Below are 16,887 nucleotides of genomic sequence, written 5' to 3'. Positions count from 1 at the left end.
TTTACAGACAAAACACTGGGATTGTGTTGATAGCTAGTTGTCAGGCAGATCCTCTTTTAGGGTGAGGTACCACTTTGCATAAGCGCAACTTTTTTTGTTGCAGATTCTGCTGCAGTTTTTTAAGCCAAAGCCAGGAATGGACTGAGCCTAAGGAAGACGCATAAGTACTACCTTCCTTGGCCATTTTTGGCTTTGGCTTGAAAAACCATAGCAAAATCTGCAACAAAAAAGCTGTGTTTCCGCAACATGGGGCCTTAGCCTTAAAGGGATTCAATGATTAAAACACATTTTTTTTCTCCCTAACACGTAGGAATAGCCTTAAGAAAGGCTGTTCTTTTCCTACCTTTAGATGTCTTCTGCGCGCCACCGTTCGTTAGAAATCCTGGTTTTCTTCTGTATGCAAATGAGTTCTCTTGCAGCACTGGGGGCGGTCCTCAACGCTCAAACAGCACTGGGGGCGTCCCCAATGCTGCGAGAGAACTCTCCAGGGTTGCCTCTATCTTCGTCTGGAACGGCCTCTCCCTGGCCTTCTTCCGGCGCTGGCTTCAAACTTCTAGTCATGCGCAGTCAGCTCTGCCCATGCCAGTGGCCATTTTCTTGTGGACGTTTACCCCAGCTTACTGTGTAAGCAGCCACAAGAAAATGGCCGCTTACACTAGTTTACTGTGTAAGCAGCCACAGGAAAATTGCTGAGGGAATGTGCAGTTGGCTCGGCCCGATGGCAGAGCTGACTGCGCATGCCTAGAATTTTGAAGCGCCATAAAAAGACGCAGGGAGAAGCCATTCCAGGCGAAGATAGAGGCGGCACTGGAGATTTCTCTCACAGCATGGGGGACACCCCCAGTGCAGTTTGAGTGCTGAGGACCACCCCCAGTGCTGTAAGAGAACTCATTTGCATACAGAAGAAAACTGGGATTTCTACCAAACGGCAGCGTGGAGAAGACATCTAAAGGTAGGGGAAGAATAGCCTTTCTTAAGGCTATTCCTACGTGTTATGGAGAAAAAATTGCATTTTAATGATAGAATCTTCAGTTACATGAGCAAATTAATGGCCAATGAATGGGGTTTCGAAACCGTATTCACTTATATTGGACATAGATGTGATACAAATTTGTGAAATTTTTGTGCAATCCATAATATGTGTAAACGGGCTTGCTGTTACAATACATTCTACGCAGCGAACTATGTATTGTTCAATGAACATCAAAACCCAAAAAGGTTTCGAAGGGTATCAGCCTAAAAAAGTAAAGGAAAACAGACATAACCTCAGCAACAATTAGTACTTGGAATGATTCTCACTTTGTTTATGCAGCTGTTTATTATCTTTTGCATATCAACCTATGATTTATTCGAAGCAGATTTATCATGCAGTTAAAGATGGCCGCCACATTCTGCCAATCATAAAACCAAAATAATCACTATTTTATCTGTTCTATCCGAAAATGAACCATTACATGGGTCATTGGACTGAAGCACTGGACTGCAGAAACGTCTTAAAAAAATGTTTTTTTTGTTGTTGTTTTTTTTATGAACAAATATTTACATTATTATCATTATTCTGATTTCGACATAACATATAATATATATTTTTTTTATTTTACACAAACATTGGAAACTGACCTAAGATGGAAGGTTCATTGGACCTTCCTTCAAACACAGCTAACTCTTTCACTTACGATATTGGAACTGTTTAATGATAATTCTGAAGTCCCAGGTTGCATTTCTATGGCCTCCTCCGTCTCATCCATTTCCATGCTGATAAGTTCGTTACCATTCCTGTAATGGTTTAAATTAAGGTCCTTGCTATACATGGCAGTCGATGCTGGGTTATGATGGCATTGGTTTTGTTGAATCACAGTCTTTTTGCTTTTGTAATACCGGCAACGGATGTAGTTGGCAAAAGCTCTTCGATATGTTCTATTAAAAAGTGTGTAGACGAGCGGGTTGATTCCCGAAGAAACGTATCCAACCCAAACAAATACATTCAATAGTTCTACCATGAGGTCTTTATCGCATGCCTCTTTACAAAGTACAGACATGATGTTTGTGATGAAGAATGGGCACCACATGATGAGAAATAAGAAGAAGACTATGCCAAGGACTTTCGAAGCCCTACGTTCGTTGTTAATGGATTGCATCGTTCCCTTCCGGAACAATGCCGCTTCTTTGTTGACGGGAGAGTTTAAGTGAGACGCCGCCTCGTGATTTTGGATCATTGAGATATTTTCGGTGTTGTTGTCTTTTTTTATACCACTATTGCTGTTCTTTCGCTGCTTTGGCACTTCTTCGTACATAAAAACAGTAGCCTGCTTTTGAAGAACCTGAATGGTCAAGCAGTAAGTAAATACCATTATGATAAGTGGAATAAAAAATGCCACAAAAGATCCCAAGAGTACAAAATTTTCATCATTCAACACACAGCTCCCATTCACAAAAACTCTGGAGTCATCCTGAAGGCCAATGACTGGAATTGGCATTGAAATACCTATAGGAGGAAGACAACAGTAAGAATAAATTCCCGATAGCAATTTTTAATCATTTCAATATCAAAAAATGTTCAAGGCAAAATCATTTTATTGTAATGCATTCTAAAATTCTAATTTCTCAATAGTTAAAATTGTTTAAAACAATTTTAAAGGGATTCAACCATTAAAAACCTCTTTTTTTGTAGATCAGACGTCGGAATAGCCTTTAGAAAGGCTATTCGTCTCTTACCTTTAGATGTGATCTCCGCCGCGCCGTTCCTTAGAAATACCACTTCTTACCGGTATGTAAATTAGTTCTCTGGCAGTGATGTGGTGGGCCCCAGCGCTGAAAATGCAATGGGCAAATCCCCACTGCTGCTGGACAACATGATCCTGCAACGCCTCTATCTTCAGCTGGATCCTCCCCTTCTCCGTCGTCTTCCTCCTGTGTCACCTCCGATGCCTGCAGAGTTGGTTCTGCCAGTGAGACACTAGTAGAGCCGACTGCACATGCCGGCCAGCGGCCATTTTTGGGAGGCCGCTCTTGCTCTTGTAGTTCAATGCAGGAGCAGTCTCCCAAAAATGGCCGCCGGCTGGCATTTGCACTCGGCTCTGCTGGTGTCTCACTGGCAGAGCCAACTGCGCAGGCGTCAGAGGTAACGCAGGAGGAAGACGACAGAGAAGGAGAGGATCCAGCCAAAGATAGGGGCATCGCAGGATTGTGTTCACGAGCTGCAGTGGGGATGCCCCATCGCATTTTCAGTGCTAAGGCCCGCCCCCATCACTGCGAGAGAACTAATTTGTATACCGGTAAAAACCGGTATTTCTAAGGAACGGCGCAGCGGAGATCACATCTAAAGGCAACAGACGAATAGCCTTTCTAAAGGTTATTCCGACGTCTTATCCACAAAAAAAGAGGTTTTAATGGTAGAATCCCTTTAAGTTCCTAGGTTATTTTTTTCCTGTAGACAGAGGGCCACCATTTTTTACCTAGATGATGCCATATGTAATACCCTCTGTTTTCATGGGTCCACTTCATGTAGGCTAATTTTCCTGTGGCCCTATAGGGGGCGGGGTTTTTGGTGGTGGGCCAGGGGTTGGGGTGATTGGGCGGCTCATATGAAAACACAATAAAGGGTGGCATCCTGAGGCTTGAAAAAGCGCGTATGTGCAAAACAACTCTCTCTCTCCCATGAATAATAAGCTGTTCTTTTGCAATGTGCATCTCACATTATCATGTAACAGCACCTTGTATAAGTTTTATCTGTGTGCATATGAAATGCTGGCATTCACTTCCATCATGGTGTGTGGGTCGGTGCTGTATCAGAATTTTGCACCTGAGCTGTTTCTATCATATGTTGCAAAAAACCTGTCTGCATCCTACACAGAACCATGTTTTATTTGATACTGCGTAAGTGTGGCCTTTTTTATTTGTGATGTTTTTTGGCTGAGCATGTGCTAATGGTTAACTGTGTATCATCATAAGTCTACAATGTGGATTTACTGCACAATATGACAAGAGGGAAAGTGACAAGGCAGATTGCTTCAGTGATCGGTGACGGTCATGGCAGCCTGACCCCTGCCTCGGATATTGTTGGCATACCCTCGTGATAGGCCACTAATGTCTATCATAAAGCATCTCCTTTAATAAAAAGAGAATGGTTTAAGAACAATCATAAGAATAAGACACAAGAAGATTGGTGTGACTGCTTAGATATATCCCCCATTGGTTTGATGCTGATATAGCTTGTACATGCGTACAGACTCATGCAGAACTGTAGACAATCTAATCTGACAAGTACATAGAGAGTTCTCCCCAGAATACATAAATTACGCATAAAGTATTGGTATATCTCTCACAATGAATAATTCATAGTTTTCCTACTGGTGTAGGGAATAGAAAGCCTGACCCTCTGCTTCATGGACAATATCACACATGTACATATTGGAAACTTTTAATGAAATTCAGATGGCCAAATATATGTATCTAGATTTCAGCATGCTGCAAAAATGTAAAATAATCTGTATCGGCTTGGCTTCGTAAATTACAAATCAGGAACGAGTAAGTCAGCATTAGCTTTGTATTGCAAAATCTGTTCTGGCAGACATTTTGTTTTATTGGGGATGACTGCTAGCTTTGTTCATACCTTGCTTTTCATTGTGTCCATTATGTATGTATAAGCCTGAACCAATGTGATTCGATACTTTGACCCCATAAGGTTAAAAGGGAACCTATAGCCTCATGACCCTTGTAGTGCTTAGGCTGTGATTGTTGCTATCCATATTGGTTGGCCAGCCTCAGGCTGACAAGAAATGGTGTTGGGAGGGTAGCCGCTGTAACCGGGGGGCTATTTCGAGAGTGAAGGGTGAGATTTCCAGTGATTGACTCTCTATAGCCGGTCTATAGGGTCAGTAAGTATTTTTTCAGCCAGTGCAAAGATTTATTAGCCACCGTGACTAGCAGCAGATTTTGTGCAAATTGTGAAGTTCTGACAGTGGTAAAACAAAAAATTCCCTCGCACAGAAGGAGAGTAATGTCTCATTGCTCCAAGCAATTGGCAAAGGAGATAATCGGCAAGTCACTTTTTACTGTGTTTCTACCCCCTCCTTGCAATTTTTGCACATATTTAAATATACCATTTCACTGATGGGTGGGTTTAAAACTTTTAGAGTTATCTGAAAAAAAAAAAAAAAAAAAAAAAAGGTTATTTTTTACTGGATACCATAGAAGTGCCCCAGGAAGTAGTGATGGTGGATTCATTGAGCAAGTTCAAAGAGGGCCTGGATGCCTTTCTTGAACAGAAAAATATTACGGGTTATGGACATGTTGATGCAGGGTCAGTGGCGTAACTAGGAATGGTGGGGCCCCGTGGCGAACTTTTGACATGGGCCCCCCCCCCACCAACACCCACACCGAAGATCTTGACCTCCTACACATTTCTGCGCGTTCTATTATCCCCCATAGTGGCTCCTGCACACAGTATTATCCCTCATAGTGGCCCCTGCACACAGTATTATCCCCATAGTGGCCCCTGCAAACAGTATTATCCCCCTTAGTGGCCCCTGCACACAGTATTATCCCCCTTAGTGGCCCCTGCACACAGTATTATCCCCCATAGTGGCCCCTGCACACAGTATTATGTCCCTTAGTGGCCCCTGCACACAGTATTATCCCCCATAGTGGCCCCTGCACACAGTATTATCCTTCATAGTAGCCCCTGCACACAGTATTATGTCCCTTAGTGGCCCCTGCACACAGTATTATCCTCCATAGTGGCCCCTGCACACAGTATTATCCCCCATAGTGGCTCCTGCACACAGTAATATGTCCCACTGTGGACACCCATAAACAATTATTATACTCTGGTGTCTTTTCATACCCCAGAGTATAATAATCGGAGACCCGGGGGAATAAAAACATAAAATACTACTGTTACTTACCTGTCCCCCGGCTCCTACGCTGCCTTCTCCGCTGCTGTCCATGTACAATGACATTGGACGTCACATGACCCGGGACGCAGGCCGGGTTCATGTGACATCAGAGACGTCAGAAAGGACGTCAGGAAGGAGGCCTGGCAGGATCGTGGAGAGGTAAGTAACATGTTTTTTTATGTTTCTTACCTCTCCCGGTCCGCCAATCATTATACTTGGGGATCCGAAAAGACCCCCGAGTATAATGATAGCAGTGGTAGCAGCTGTCACCGGGCCCCTAATGCCTTGTGGCAGCTGCCTCCGCTGCTATGGCGGTAGTTACGCCACTGTCCAGGGTTTATACTGACTGCCAGATTGGAATTTTTTTTCCCCCTGAAATGGGGCAATTGGCATGAGCCCCATGTTTGTTTTTTTTTTGCCTTCTTCTGGATCAACACTGTAGGGTTATAGGTTGGACTTGATGGACCGGTGTCTTCATCCAACCTCATCTACTATGTGACTATGTAAAAATTCTGAAACTTTTTGTGCACTTATTTTGTTTTGCCCCATCATCACCATCATCCTGGAAAAGGGATGTTGCGTGAATGGCGTCACCCACTCTGCCATGTTTATGGTTATCTAGGCCAATTCGTTGGCATGCCTAATCCCTGAAGTTTACGTCAGCTACAATCTGGTGTAGATTTCAATGGGCATGTTCCAGTAGACAGGGTGCCTTGTTTCGGAGGCATGAGGCCAGTGAAGACTGGTGTTAAAAATTGGAATAAAAAGGAAGTTTTTTCATTCCGGATTTTTAGAAATAAATGACCAAAAGCAAACAAAAAAGGAGCTGGAAGCATTGACAATTACCATATATCTCCTCCGTTAGGATAAGGCGCATTCTCAGAACATTATGATGATATTCTATCCTAGTGAGCCGAACATATTATAAAACCATAGAAACCCAAAGGCTTTAATTTATTTTCTGTGGCATAATGTAGGCTGATCCTCCTACACAGTTTCATTAAACATGCCACTATACAAATAGCCCCAGGCTTTTCAATGTATAGCCATTAATAATGCTTTGTGTCTGGTAAATTGTGTACGATTGTAATAGAAAACTTCACTTTCCAGTTTAGGATACGAATAAAAGAAAATGCTCTCAAAGGACTAAAAACTGTGTGTGGGGACCAAGGCTAAAATACTACCATAATGGAAATAACATAGGACATAGTCAGCCTTTGTGAGTAAAGATCACCTACACATTATACTTAATAGACCTCAAAGGTCAACTTTTTTTTTAATATGAGCTACTAAGAAATCAGGTTTACAGTAGGTAAAGCATTATAGTTAAAAGTTCTTTTAAGAAGCTCCGGAACGTTGTACAATTTATATAAGGTGATACTATGAAAATATTGGGTGAGTTTGAACAATATGAGTTGTCCTCCTTTACCCGACTTCTTGACAGTATATGTCCAGATATGTCTATCACACGTTACACTAGGTTCACACCTGCAATCGGGTTTCTATTCTTCGGATCTGCTTGGGACCCAAAAAATGGAAATCCAATCCTCTTAAAAAGTGGAACCCGATGACCCCATAGACTATAATAATCTCTGCTGGCTTTCCACCTAAAAAATGCGGACAAGTCCTCTGCTTGTAGGACTTTTCTCTACGCATTTTCAAGCGGATTCAGGGATGGAAACCTTGAATGGAATCCATAATACAAGCAAGCGAAAACCCACAATTATCTCACGAATAAAACTTAACATTTTATAATTTTCTACAATATAACCCCAATGAATACATGGTATACAAATCAGAACATAATTGCAACACTCCCGTTCCAGATGAAGTGTGTCCTACCACACCTTTAGGGCCAAAATTTATCCAAAAGCAAAGGGTACCAAGGATGGGTGCAAGAGGTTGACCTTGTATAACCCTGTCAACCTTAACTTAATCCAAGCGCAGGTGTGAACCAAGTCTAAAGCAGATTTTCTAAATGCAACATGGATCAAAATGATAAGCTATATGTTCTACTCAAGGCTACCATGGTGTTGGGCTGTATGAGGATTGTTGACCCCATTAGTCTGAAACATAGGTGATTAATAACACAAAAAGTCCACATGGTCCATCTGGTCTGCCATTTTTATCTTAGTCTGGACCAATATTTATCCCAGGCATGTTCATATTCTCTTACTGTAGATTTCCCAACTACATCTGCTGAAAGTATCTTCCAAGCCTCAACTGCTCTTTCCATGAAATAACATTTCCTGACGTTGTTCCTGATCTTCTCCTTAACTGAGTTCAGTGTGCTTTTGTTCTTGTGTTCTTCTGAACTTTATAGGTTTAAATCATGTAAAACTATCCTCATACACTCGTATCGGGAAAGGGGCCAAGATTGGTCATCAGTAGAGTGGTCAAATTCATCCATGGATCCATGAACTCAGGTAGAAGTAATGTCCAGGAACAAGGCAGGGATTGGCGTCAGGTCAAACAGGAGTCAAATCAAGAACAATATCACTGGCAATGAGGCCACCTCTTAGTCACCTGATGCTACATTGATTCATAGCAGCAGTCACCGACTAACTGGCCATTGATCTAGATCAGTAGCTGGAATGGGAGAGGAGGAAGTATCAAGGTGCTTAGCAACTAGGTGGCTGTTTTTATTTTTATTTTATGAGAAACTGATTGAAAATTGTTCTTTTTTTTTGACTAAAGCAAATGTATAAAGCAAAGAAACATGGCCGGTGCCTTTAAAATGGTCTAATCTGTATTCCAACCCACAGCCCATGTCCAAGTCTAGCTCTGTTTATGGAAGAATTCAGCAATGTTTCTTACATCGTATACAATCTAGAGACCTCTCCTCTATACAAACTTGTATACTACTAATGTTTTGTAGATATCATTAGGCGTAATGCTTGAATTACATGCTTGTCTACCGAAAACATTGTTCACCACCTTGTTGCCCAGGGACTAAAATGCTAAGTGAATTTACAACAAGAAAACAAAATTCTGCAAATGGCATCATTTATGTGAACTTTGCACCGTGAACATCTACTTGAGAAGAATAAATAGAAAAAAATATATATTTACAGTTACCTAATAGCCAACAATTCAGCTTTTGTCCATTAAAATATGAATTTTGACTTTCAGCGATAGCTAACAAAGGTCACAGTTCAGGAAGACAGAAAGTCCTTCAGAGATCCTTGGGCAGGTTTTTCTTCTATATTTGCAAATTGCTTATTCAGACATACTTTATATTCCAGAATAGAAGACACAATGGTGCAGGCAGTGAAAATACGGCTTTATATTGTTTATGGCAAACCGCAGAGATGCATTATTCGCTTGCATGTCTGAATAGTTGATGCCAGACAATATGGAGCGCTCACAGATCCTTATACAGATGTGTCCACTCTTATGTTTTCTTGAATTTGGTTTTGGACTCACACAGTAAATATTTTATCAGTATAAAGTTATTGACACTATCTTGTACAATGTCTTCTACACTTTCCAAAGATGCCTTTGTTATCCTTCATTGCAGCTCTATTTTCACTTTATTTGTTAGAAGTGCCCCAAATGCACTTTTTTTTCAGCCAATTTGCCGGCTCTACAAGGTGCTATATTTAGTTTGATACTGATAGTCCTGCTGACAGACTCCCTTAATCCATCAGATGTATATTATATGTTAAATACTTGTGTCTCTTGACGGATTGACTGTTGTCTCTCTCAGTAAATCATCAGTAACAGTTAGGATAAGTTCTCTTATATCCTTGTGATCTGAAGTTTTTGTAGGAACATTCATTGGGAGCATTGGAACCCCCTAGATTTGTGTTAATGTGAAATCAAAACCAATTTCTTTTTTGTAAAGGTCTTATAATTTTATGGTAGAGTCTTATCTGTGTATGCTAGGGTATGCCGTAGTTACCTACTAGATGTGGGTCCCAGTTGTCCATCTCAAGAACTGTGTGTAATGTCTCTGCCTGTTCGGGTCTCTGCGCCATCCTCTGATAGCACACTGCGGCGCAGGAGGCGTGTTCAGTTTTATTCTTTGCTTAGAGTGTTTTGTTGCTTTGTTTGAACACTGTCTTATTTCCTCTCCTTTGTAACTGAATTTCTACACATCTCCTGCACCATGTTTCCCTCTGTTCATCAAATAGATAATCTTAGATTTGCCTGTTTGATTGATGGCCTGTATACCAGTCAAGTCTTGGGCGGGTCCTGAACTTCCTATTCACAGGTCATCAGCCCACACAGGTTTGCTGGCTATTTTAACTTGGTCTTGTGACTCTGTCTTGTGTCCTCGCTAGCTTCCTATTTTCTCTTACTATTGTATTACTGACTTCTGACCTTTGGCTTCCCTTGTGATGACTCTTTTGGATTATGATTTTGTACTGCTATGTCTCTCTGGCTTTGACCCTTGACTTGCTAACTTCTCATTTGTATTGTTTGTTTTGTCTTGTTCTGTGTACACTTATATAGAGAAGGAATTGCTCCTATCACTAGAACAGTTGTGACAATTAGGTAGGGACAAGGGCTGGGTCGAGTTTAGGGCTCATTGTCTGTCTTCCCCTTCTTCCATTGTTCCAACAGCAGCAGCACTAGGGAATTGCACAACTAGCAATTCCCTGGCACTGGGATTTTTGTGTTCCCAATACTGAATGGCAAGGGGTTGCACAAACACTCATCTCTTTATTCACTCTGATTGACCACGCGTGTAGAATTTTTAGTGATTAAAGGGGGAGTAAGATGCTGCCATATACCTCCAATGATGACTTATCTCCCTTGAGGAAAAAGGATTGGGCATGTTGAAATTCAATATGTCCAATTCTTCTTTTACCCAACACATGCTAAACAGAACGTTTACTACCCATTAGATGATTCGCTGCTGCAATATGGGGTTCTGCCAATCTTATTCTACTCTGTATGGTCAGTTTTAGGACAAAGCTATAATAATACGATCGTAGCTCTATATGCTTGCACAAGAAAGAAATGAAAGTCTGAGCAAACTTCTGATTAGTTTGGTACCCTTGGAAAATAAGCCTTAGTATTGATCCATGTCTTAATGCACCTTAAGAAAGATAAATGTATCAATTTGAATTTCAGAAATTTGGTCATAGGCTCATTGTACTTGAAAACAAAGACTTCACTGCTTACCCATCGATATGGTCCACACAGCAGCAATCTTCATCATAGCTTTAGTGCGGGAATTAAAGCGGCTGTGCTCTATGGGGTTACGTATTGCTACATACCGATCAAGGGAAATTGCACAGAGATGCATGATAGATGCAGTAGAAAATAACACATCCAAGGAGATCCATACAGGACACAGCTTCTGTGGCAGAGGCCAGACATAATCTGCAGGAAGACATCAAATTGCATAGTCAAAGAAAAGACAACTCAAAATGATAAGCTATGTGTTCACCTTGTGTCCCTATGTCTTATAATATTTCAGATTATATAAAGTATGTTGCTTTATGAATAAAAATGACTTCTGTGTTCAAATGCAAATTGAAAATCTGGATGTCAATGGAAAATTAACTATTATGCAACGATAATTTGAGAAAAGAAAAGAAAAGGTATGAAATGTCATATATAATCATTACAATTTTGCCCGGACTTTGAGAGAGGGTACACAATTGGACTGAGAAACAGGATCATTTCATGAATTGCCTGCAAAGTAGGGTGTACAGACCTAGCTGTTAGGAGGCAAACACATGGCGAGCAGCCTCTGGATGGCCAGACATACCACCAATAGTGAGGATCAATTGATCACTCAGCAAGAACAAGCTGCCCCCAGTTTCCTTGTTCACTATCCAGACACAGATGGCACCTCCATTGTAAACCCCAGTCTCTGATAGTATAAAGCATGTAGCAGAAGGAAATTCATCTTTAGCAACATAGCCAGGTTCTATTTGGGATCTATCAGTGGTTAGGCTTATGTATGAGGACCTCATGGTGAGCACTTCTATCCTCTGCCTTTGCTATGGAGCGATTTACTGACCCAAACTGATGATGGGATGATGATGGGAGTCATCACATACAGTAATGTTGCTTCTTATGGCAGGTTTCCAACTGGCATTTTTCAGAAGAATAATGTTCACCCTCACATAGTAAGTTTTCCCCTTGTTGGGGACATTAAAGTGTCCTCATAAGAGTGTGTTGCAGAGTTCCTAATTAGATAATTAATTAACAGGCCTAGATGGACTGCAGCCATTTTCTTTAAGCCTGGAGAACTGATTAAAGACACAAGATGGTAGTGTATCAAAAGAGTTCTGATTTTATTATAAGAAAAAGGTAGTTTAAATACATTACAGACAAAGAGCTGGCTTGGCTATTCTAATCAGTATATAACATGATTGGTTATAGAGATATAAGACAAGCCTGGCACATAGCTATTGGCTGAGGCCTGATATGATCTGCATCTCATTATAACTTTCCACACTGGGATGGACTTTCCCATGAAACAAAGAAGGATTCAAAATACTTATGTGTGAGCTAACATCCCAGACTATGTCTATATGTATATATCATGGCAAAAGAGATAAGATGACACGTTCCGTAGACTCTGTGTCTATACACACTCTAAGTGACCTTCATATACCATAAAATATGACAGAGTGCCCAGATACCATAAGATTAATACTTTTGTTGGTTATGTGTCCATATCATCAGATAAGAGATATACAAAGTCAACTGCATCTTCTCAAAATGAGGCCCTTGAGAGATAAGGATTAGCAACCTCTGCATTAACGTTCATTATCACATTCCTTAAAGTCTAACAAAGGGCCTCTTTGACTTAAGCAGAAAAATACATACTTATGTGAAAGAGTACAAGATGGCTGCCAAAATACAAAGATGGAGGACTTAACTCTAACACCCTACATTGCAACACTTCCTTGACCTGCACGGCTCCCATATTTCTCCCCACTCGAGCATTTATGAGACCAGTTAGAATGCCATCTTCAGCAACTTACAATTTTGTAGGATCTACAAATGGACACATGTGCTTCAGGACACCATACAGAACCTGTATACCTCATAAAACTTCATTTCAGTGGTATAATTTTTCCCTATAAACTTCAAACATCTAAAGGAACAGAACATACAGTATATAAATTAACTATGTTGCCCAATATACAAATACAAACCGTAAAACAGTTCCTCCCTATGTGTCCTATGACATTAGATACTCTGTTTCTCTCTTCTGTTTTTTGTAACTTTGTTCTGTCTCAAAAATCAACTGGCTGCAGAATGATCTTCTCCCCTTTCTCTTTTGTCTAAAATAGGGGACCAAGAACAATAAGCCGCCTCCTCAACTAAGTCTTACCCTTGGCTTAGCCTCACTTTTCAGCTCTCAGCCCACAGAGAACATTAAGGATTAGGGAGAATAACCCCTCTGTTCTCTGGAGTATTTCTATACAACTATATTGAAAATTTTAATAAATTAATTTTAATATTTTCAAGATTTAGTGTGACCATCACCCTTTGTCTTCTATTGATTCTTCTAGGTACACTTGTGGACAGTTTTGAAGGAACTTGGCAGGGAGGTTGTTCCCGCCATCTTGGAGAACTAAGCACAGATCTTCTATGGATATAGGCTTGCTCCAATCCTTCTGAATGTTCATGTCATCCCAGACAGACTGGATGATGTTGTGATCAGCGCTCTGCGGGGGCCGGATCATCACTTCCAAGACTCCTCCTCCAAAGGCTGGAGGATCCTTTCTTTATGATTTCGACCTTTGTATCCAAAAAAAAAAAAAAAAAAAAACGGTGAATCCTGACGGTCCATTCACATGGAGGAAAATGGTGAGGAATTTTGTGTGAAACTTCAGCGCGGAAAAGAAAGCCTCCCATTGACTTCAATGCTAGCAGATAAAGGAACTCACTGAAGTCAATGGGAGGCTTTTTTTCAGCACTGAAATTCCTCACCATTTTCCTCCGTGTGAATGGACCCTCAAGGTTTATGTATCTCCTGTTTCCTGTTATCATTCATTTCTAGGTTTAATTTTCTTCTGTTTCTCCTTAGTTATTGATTTTTGAGCCATAATAATAACTTTCAATATGACACATCCATATAGTTTTATCTTCAAAGCAAAATGTACAATATGTCCGATTGTTTTAGAATAGCCAGGAATTTATTGCTATATGCAGAAAATGGAGCCCATAATTAATGAAAAAGCTCCGGTTTAGCATTACTGTTTCCTAAAATAGAGATTAAAAGATTTTCAATAGGAGTACACGGTTTAATCAGTAAATCCCCTTCTCGGAGGCCAGGCCAGTGACATACTATAACACCATACTGGCATCTCATGTGCTGCAGAGGTTTCATTCAGGGTTACATTCAGAGAGCGCTCCCAAGCTGTTGTATGCTATTAATGAGCCAAATTGTAAATCCTGTAGCTCAGATTATAATTCTAGTCAACCGTGCCAAGTCAGACATTTTGATGCACTTTAGTTAAATGAAGGGTAAATGAATGAGAAAACATAATTATATAGAAAAAATATCTTGGCCAGATCTTGAAGGCAGAAAAGTGTCCATTAAAATATGGAATTCTGGAACTGTTTTGTCAACACAAAAATTGGATAGGAATGTCATAAATAGTCAATTTACATTTCACTGGCCCAGACTTACCAATAGTAAAACAGTGCTAACTTAGATAGGCAGTCTGTAAATACGCCAGACAGTGACCGATGCTGGATGCTAAATCTACTGTAGTTAACCGACTTGGAGCCACAACTTTTTGACATTACTTTGGCACATTTATGGTTTGGTGCAGGATGGCTTATTTAAGCCGTGGAAATCTGGGCTACTGTGTTTGTATATGGTTTATTTGGGTAGATCCATTTAAGTTCAGTTAAATGGTCAAAGATTAATTCTGGGTTGAAAAAGTATAATATGATTCACAACTTAAATTGGCTTAAAATATAGTGTATGACACTGTCACGGCTCCTAGGAAGCTACCTATAAAACATAGTGTAGAACACTGTCAGGGCTCCTAGGAACCTATCTATAAAACATAGTGTATAACACTGCTAGGGCTCCTAGGAACCTATCTATAAAACATAGTGTAGAACACTGTCAGGGCTCCTAGGAACCTATCTATAAAACATAGTGTATAACACTGTCAGGGCTCCTAGGAACCTATCTATAAAACATAGTGTAGAACACTGTCAGGGCTCCTAGGAGACTATCTATAAAACAGTGTAGAACACTGTCAGGGATCCTAGGGACCTATCTATAAAACATAGTGTATAATACTGTCAGGGCTCCTAGGAGACTATCTATAAAACATAGTGTAGAACACTGTCAGGGCTCCTAGGAGACTATCTATAAAACATAGTGTAGAACACTGTCAGGGCTCCTAGGAACCTATCTATAAAACATAGTGTAGAACACTGTCAGAGCTCCTAGGAACCTATCTATAAAACATAGTGTAGAATACTGTCAGGGCTCCTAGGAACCTATCTATAAAACATAGTGTATAATACTGTCAGGGCTCCTAGGAGACTATCTATAAAACATAGTGTAGAACACTGTCAGGGCTCCTAGGAGACTATCTATAAAACATAGTGTATGACACTGTCAGGGATCCTAGGAACCTATCTATAAAACATAGTGTATAATACTGTCAGGGCTCCTAGGAGACTATCTATAAAACATAGTGTAGAACACTGTCAGGGCTCCTAGGAACCTATCTATAAAACATAGTGTAGAACACTGTCAGAGCTACTAGGAGCCTATCTATTAAACATAGTGTAGAATACTGTCAGGGCTCCTAGGAACCTATCTATAAAACATAGTGTAGAACACTGTCAGGGCTCCTAGGAACCTATCTATAAAACATAGTGTAGAACACTGTCAGAGCTCCTAGGAACCTATCTATAAAACATAGTGTAGAACACTGTCAGAGCTCCTAGGAACCTATCTATAAAACATAGTGTAGAACACTGTCAGGGCTCCTAGGAACCTATCTATAAAACATAGTGTAGAACACTGTCAGAGCTCCTAGGAACCTATCTATAAAACATAGTGTATGACACTGTCTGGGCTCCTAGCAACCTATCTATAAAACATAGTGTAGAACACTATCAGGACTCCTAGTATCCTATCTATAAAACATAGTGTAGAAAACTCTTAGGGCTCTTAGGAACCTACCTATATCTAAAAAACATACGTTACTACAATATCAATGGGAATGGAATTGAGAAATGGTGTGTAGTTCTTCTCACTGTTTAAGATATCATCAGTGCTGACCCCAAACATTCTATATGCTGGAAGTATCCAACATCACAGAACCTCTGTAGAAATATCCTTATGCCTTGATCAATATTTGATGCAAAAAGAATACCACACACAGAAACTCCAGAAGACTAAAGATTGGTTTCCTTGCACAATAGTAAATCAGTATGACTGCAGAATAGGTCTTACCTCTGTTTTTGGGGCAAATTTAGTAGTGTCAGTGAAAATACATGTGGAGAAACTCTTCAACAAGGGAAGCGATGCTACATTTCACATACTATAAATTACAGGGGTTCATTAATGTTGTGTACAGTAGCACCAACCACTGTGTGGACAAGAACACACCTATCTATCTATATATCTATCTATATATAAATAAAACATTGCTTAGTGGAAGAAGTTAATTTTTTTCTTGAAAATGGACAGCCTATCAGGTGGGGTTCAATCTCAACAACCTTTTGTTGTTCACCAAACTCGGGTCGACATTATTAGTATTATTTCTGTTCAGTTGAGTAGAATCTGTAGTAATCTGCTTTATTAGGCACAGACACAACTAAAAAATACTTAGTATTACATTTTACTTCTATGCCAGATAAACCATGAAAGGAACATGGCACTTATTGGAGCATTGTAGCACCTTCAACCCGCCGATCGGCAGAGAGTTACACTTGAATCAATCTAATATCGAAGGTAGGCATGGTACGTACCTAAAGAAACAAGACCCTTTAAGAGCAACTTGAAGACATAACCTCACAACTAATAGAAAGGCAA

At 40.3% G+C, this 16,887-nt stretch overlaps 1 protein-coding gene across 2 annotated transcripts in view; it reads right to left on the bottom strand.

Annotated features, from left to right (window-relative positions):
* Window positions 1-1,343: 1,343 nt before the first annotated feature.
* LOC142185243 (5-hydroxytryptamine receptor 2A-like) overlaps window positions 1,344-16,887 on the bottom strand; it is a 394,677-nt gene continuing 379,133 nt past the window's right edge. For both annotated transcript variants that reach the window (XM_075260540.1, XM_075260541.1), the window contains 2 exons: window positions 11,031-11,231; window positions 1,344-2,485 (listed from right to left, as the gene is read on the bottom strand). In XM_075260540.1, the coding sequence (XP_075116641.1) occupies window positions 1,650-2,485; window positions 11,031-11,231 (1,037 nt within the window). In that variant the 3' untranslated portion in view covers window positions 1,344-1,649. The remainder of the gene's footprint in view (window positions 2,486-11,030; window positions 11,232-16,887) is intronic.

This window comes from Leptodactylus fuscus, chromosome 11 (assembly GCF_031893055.1).
Source record: "Leptodactylus fuscus isolate aLepFus1 chromosome 11, aLepFus1.hap2, whole genome shotgun sequence".
In the NCBI taxonomy this organism is placed as follows: Eukaryota; Metazoa; Chordata; class Amphibia; order Anura; family Leptodactylidae; genus Leptodactylus; species Leptodactylus fuscus.
The sequence above is the reverse complement of the archived record's forward strand: the minus strand, read 5'-3'. Positions and strand labels throughout refer to the sequence as shown.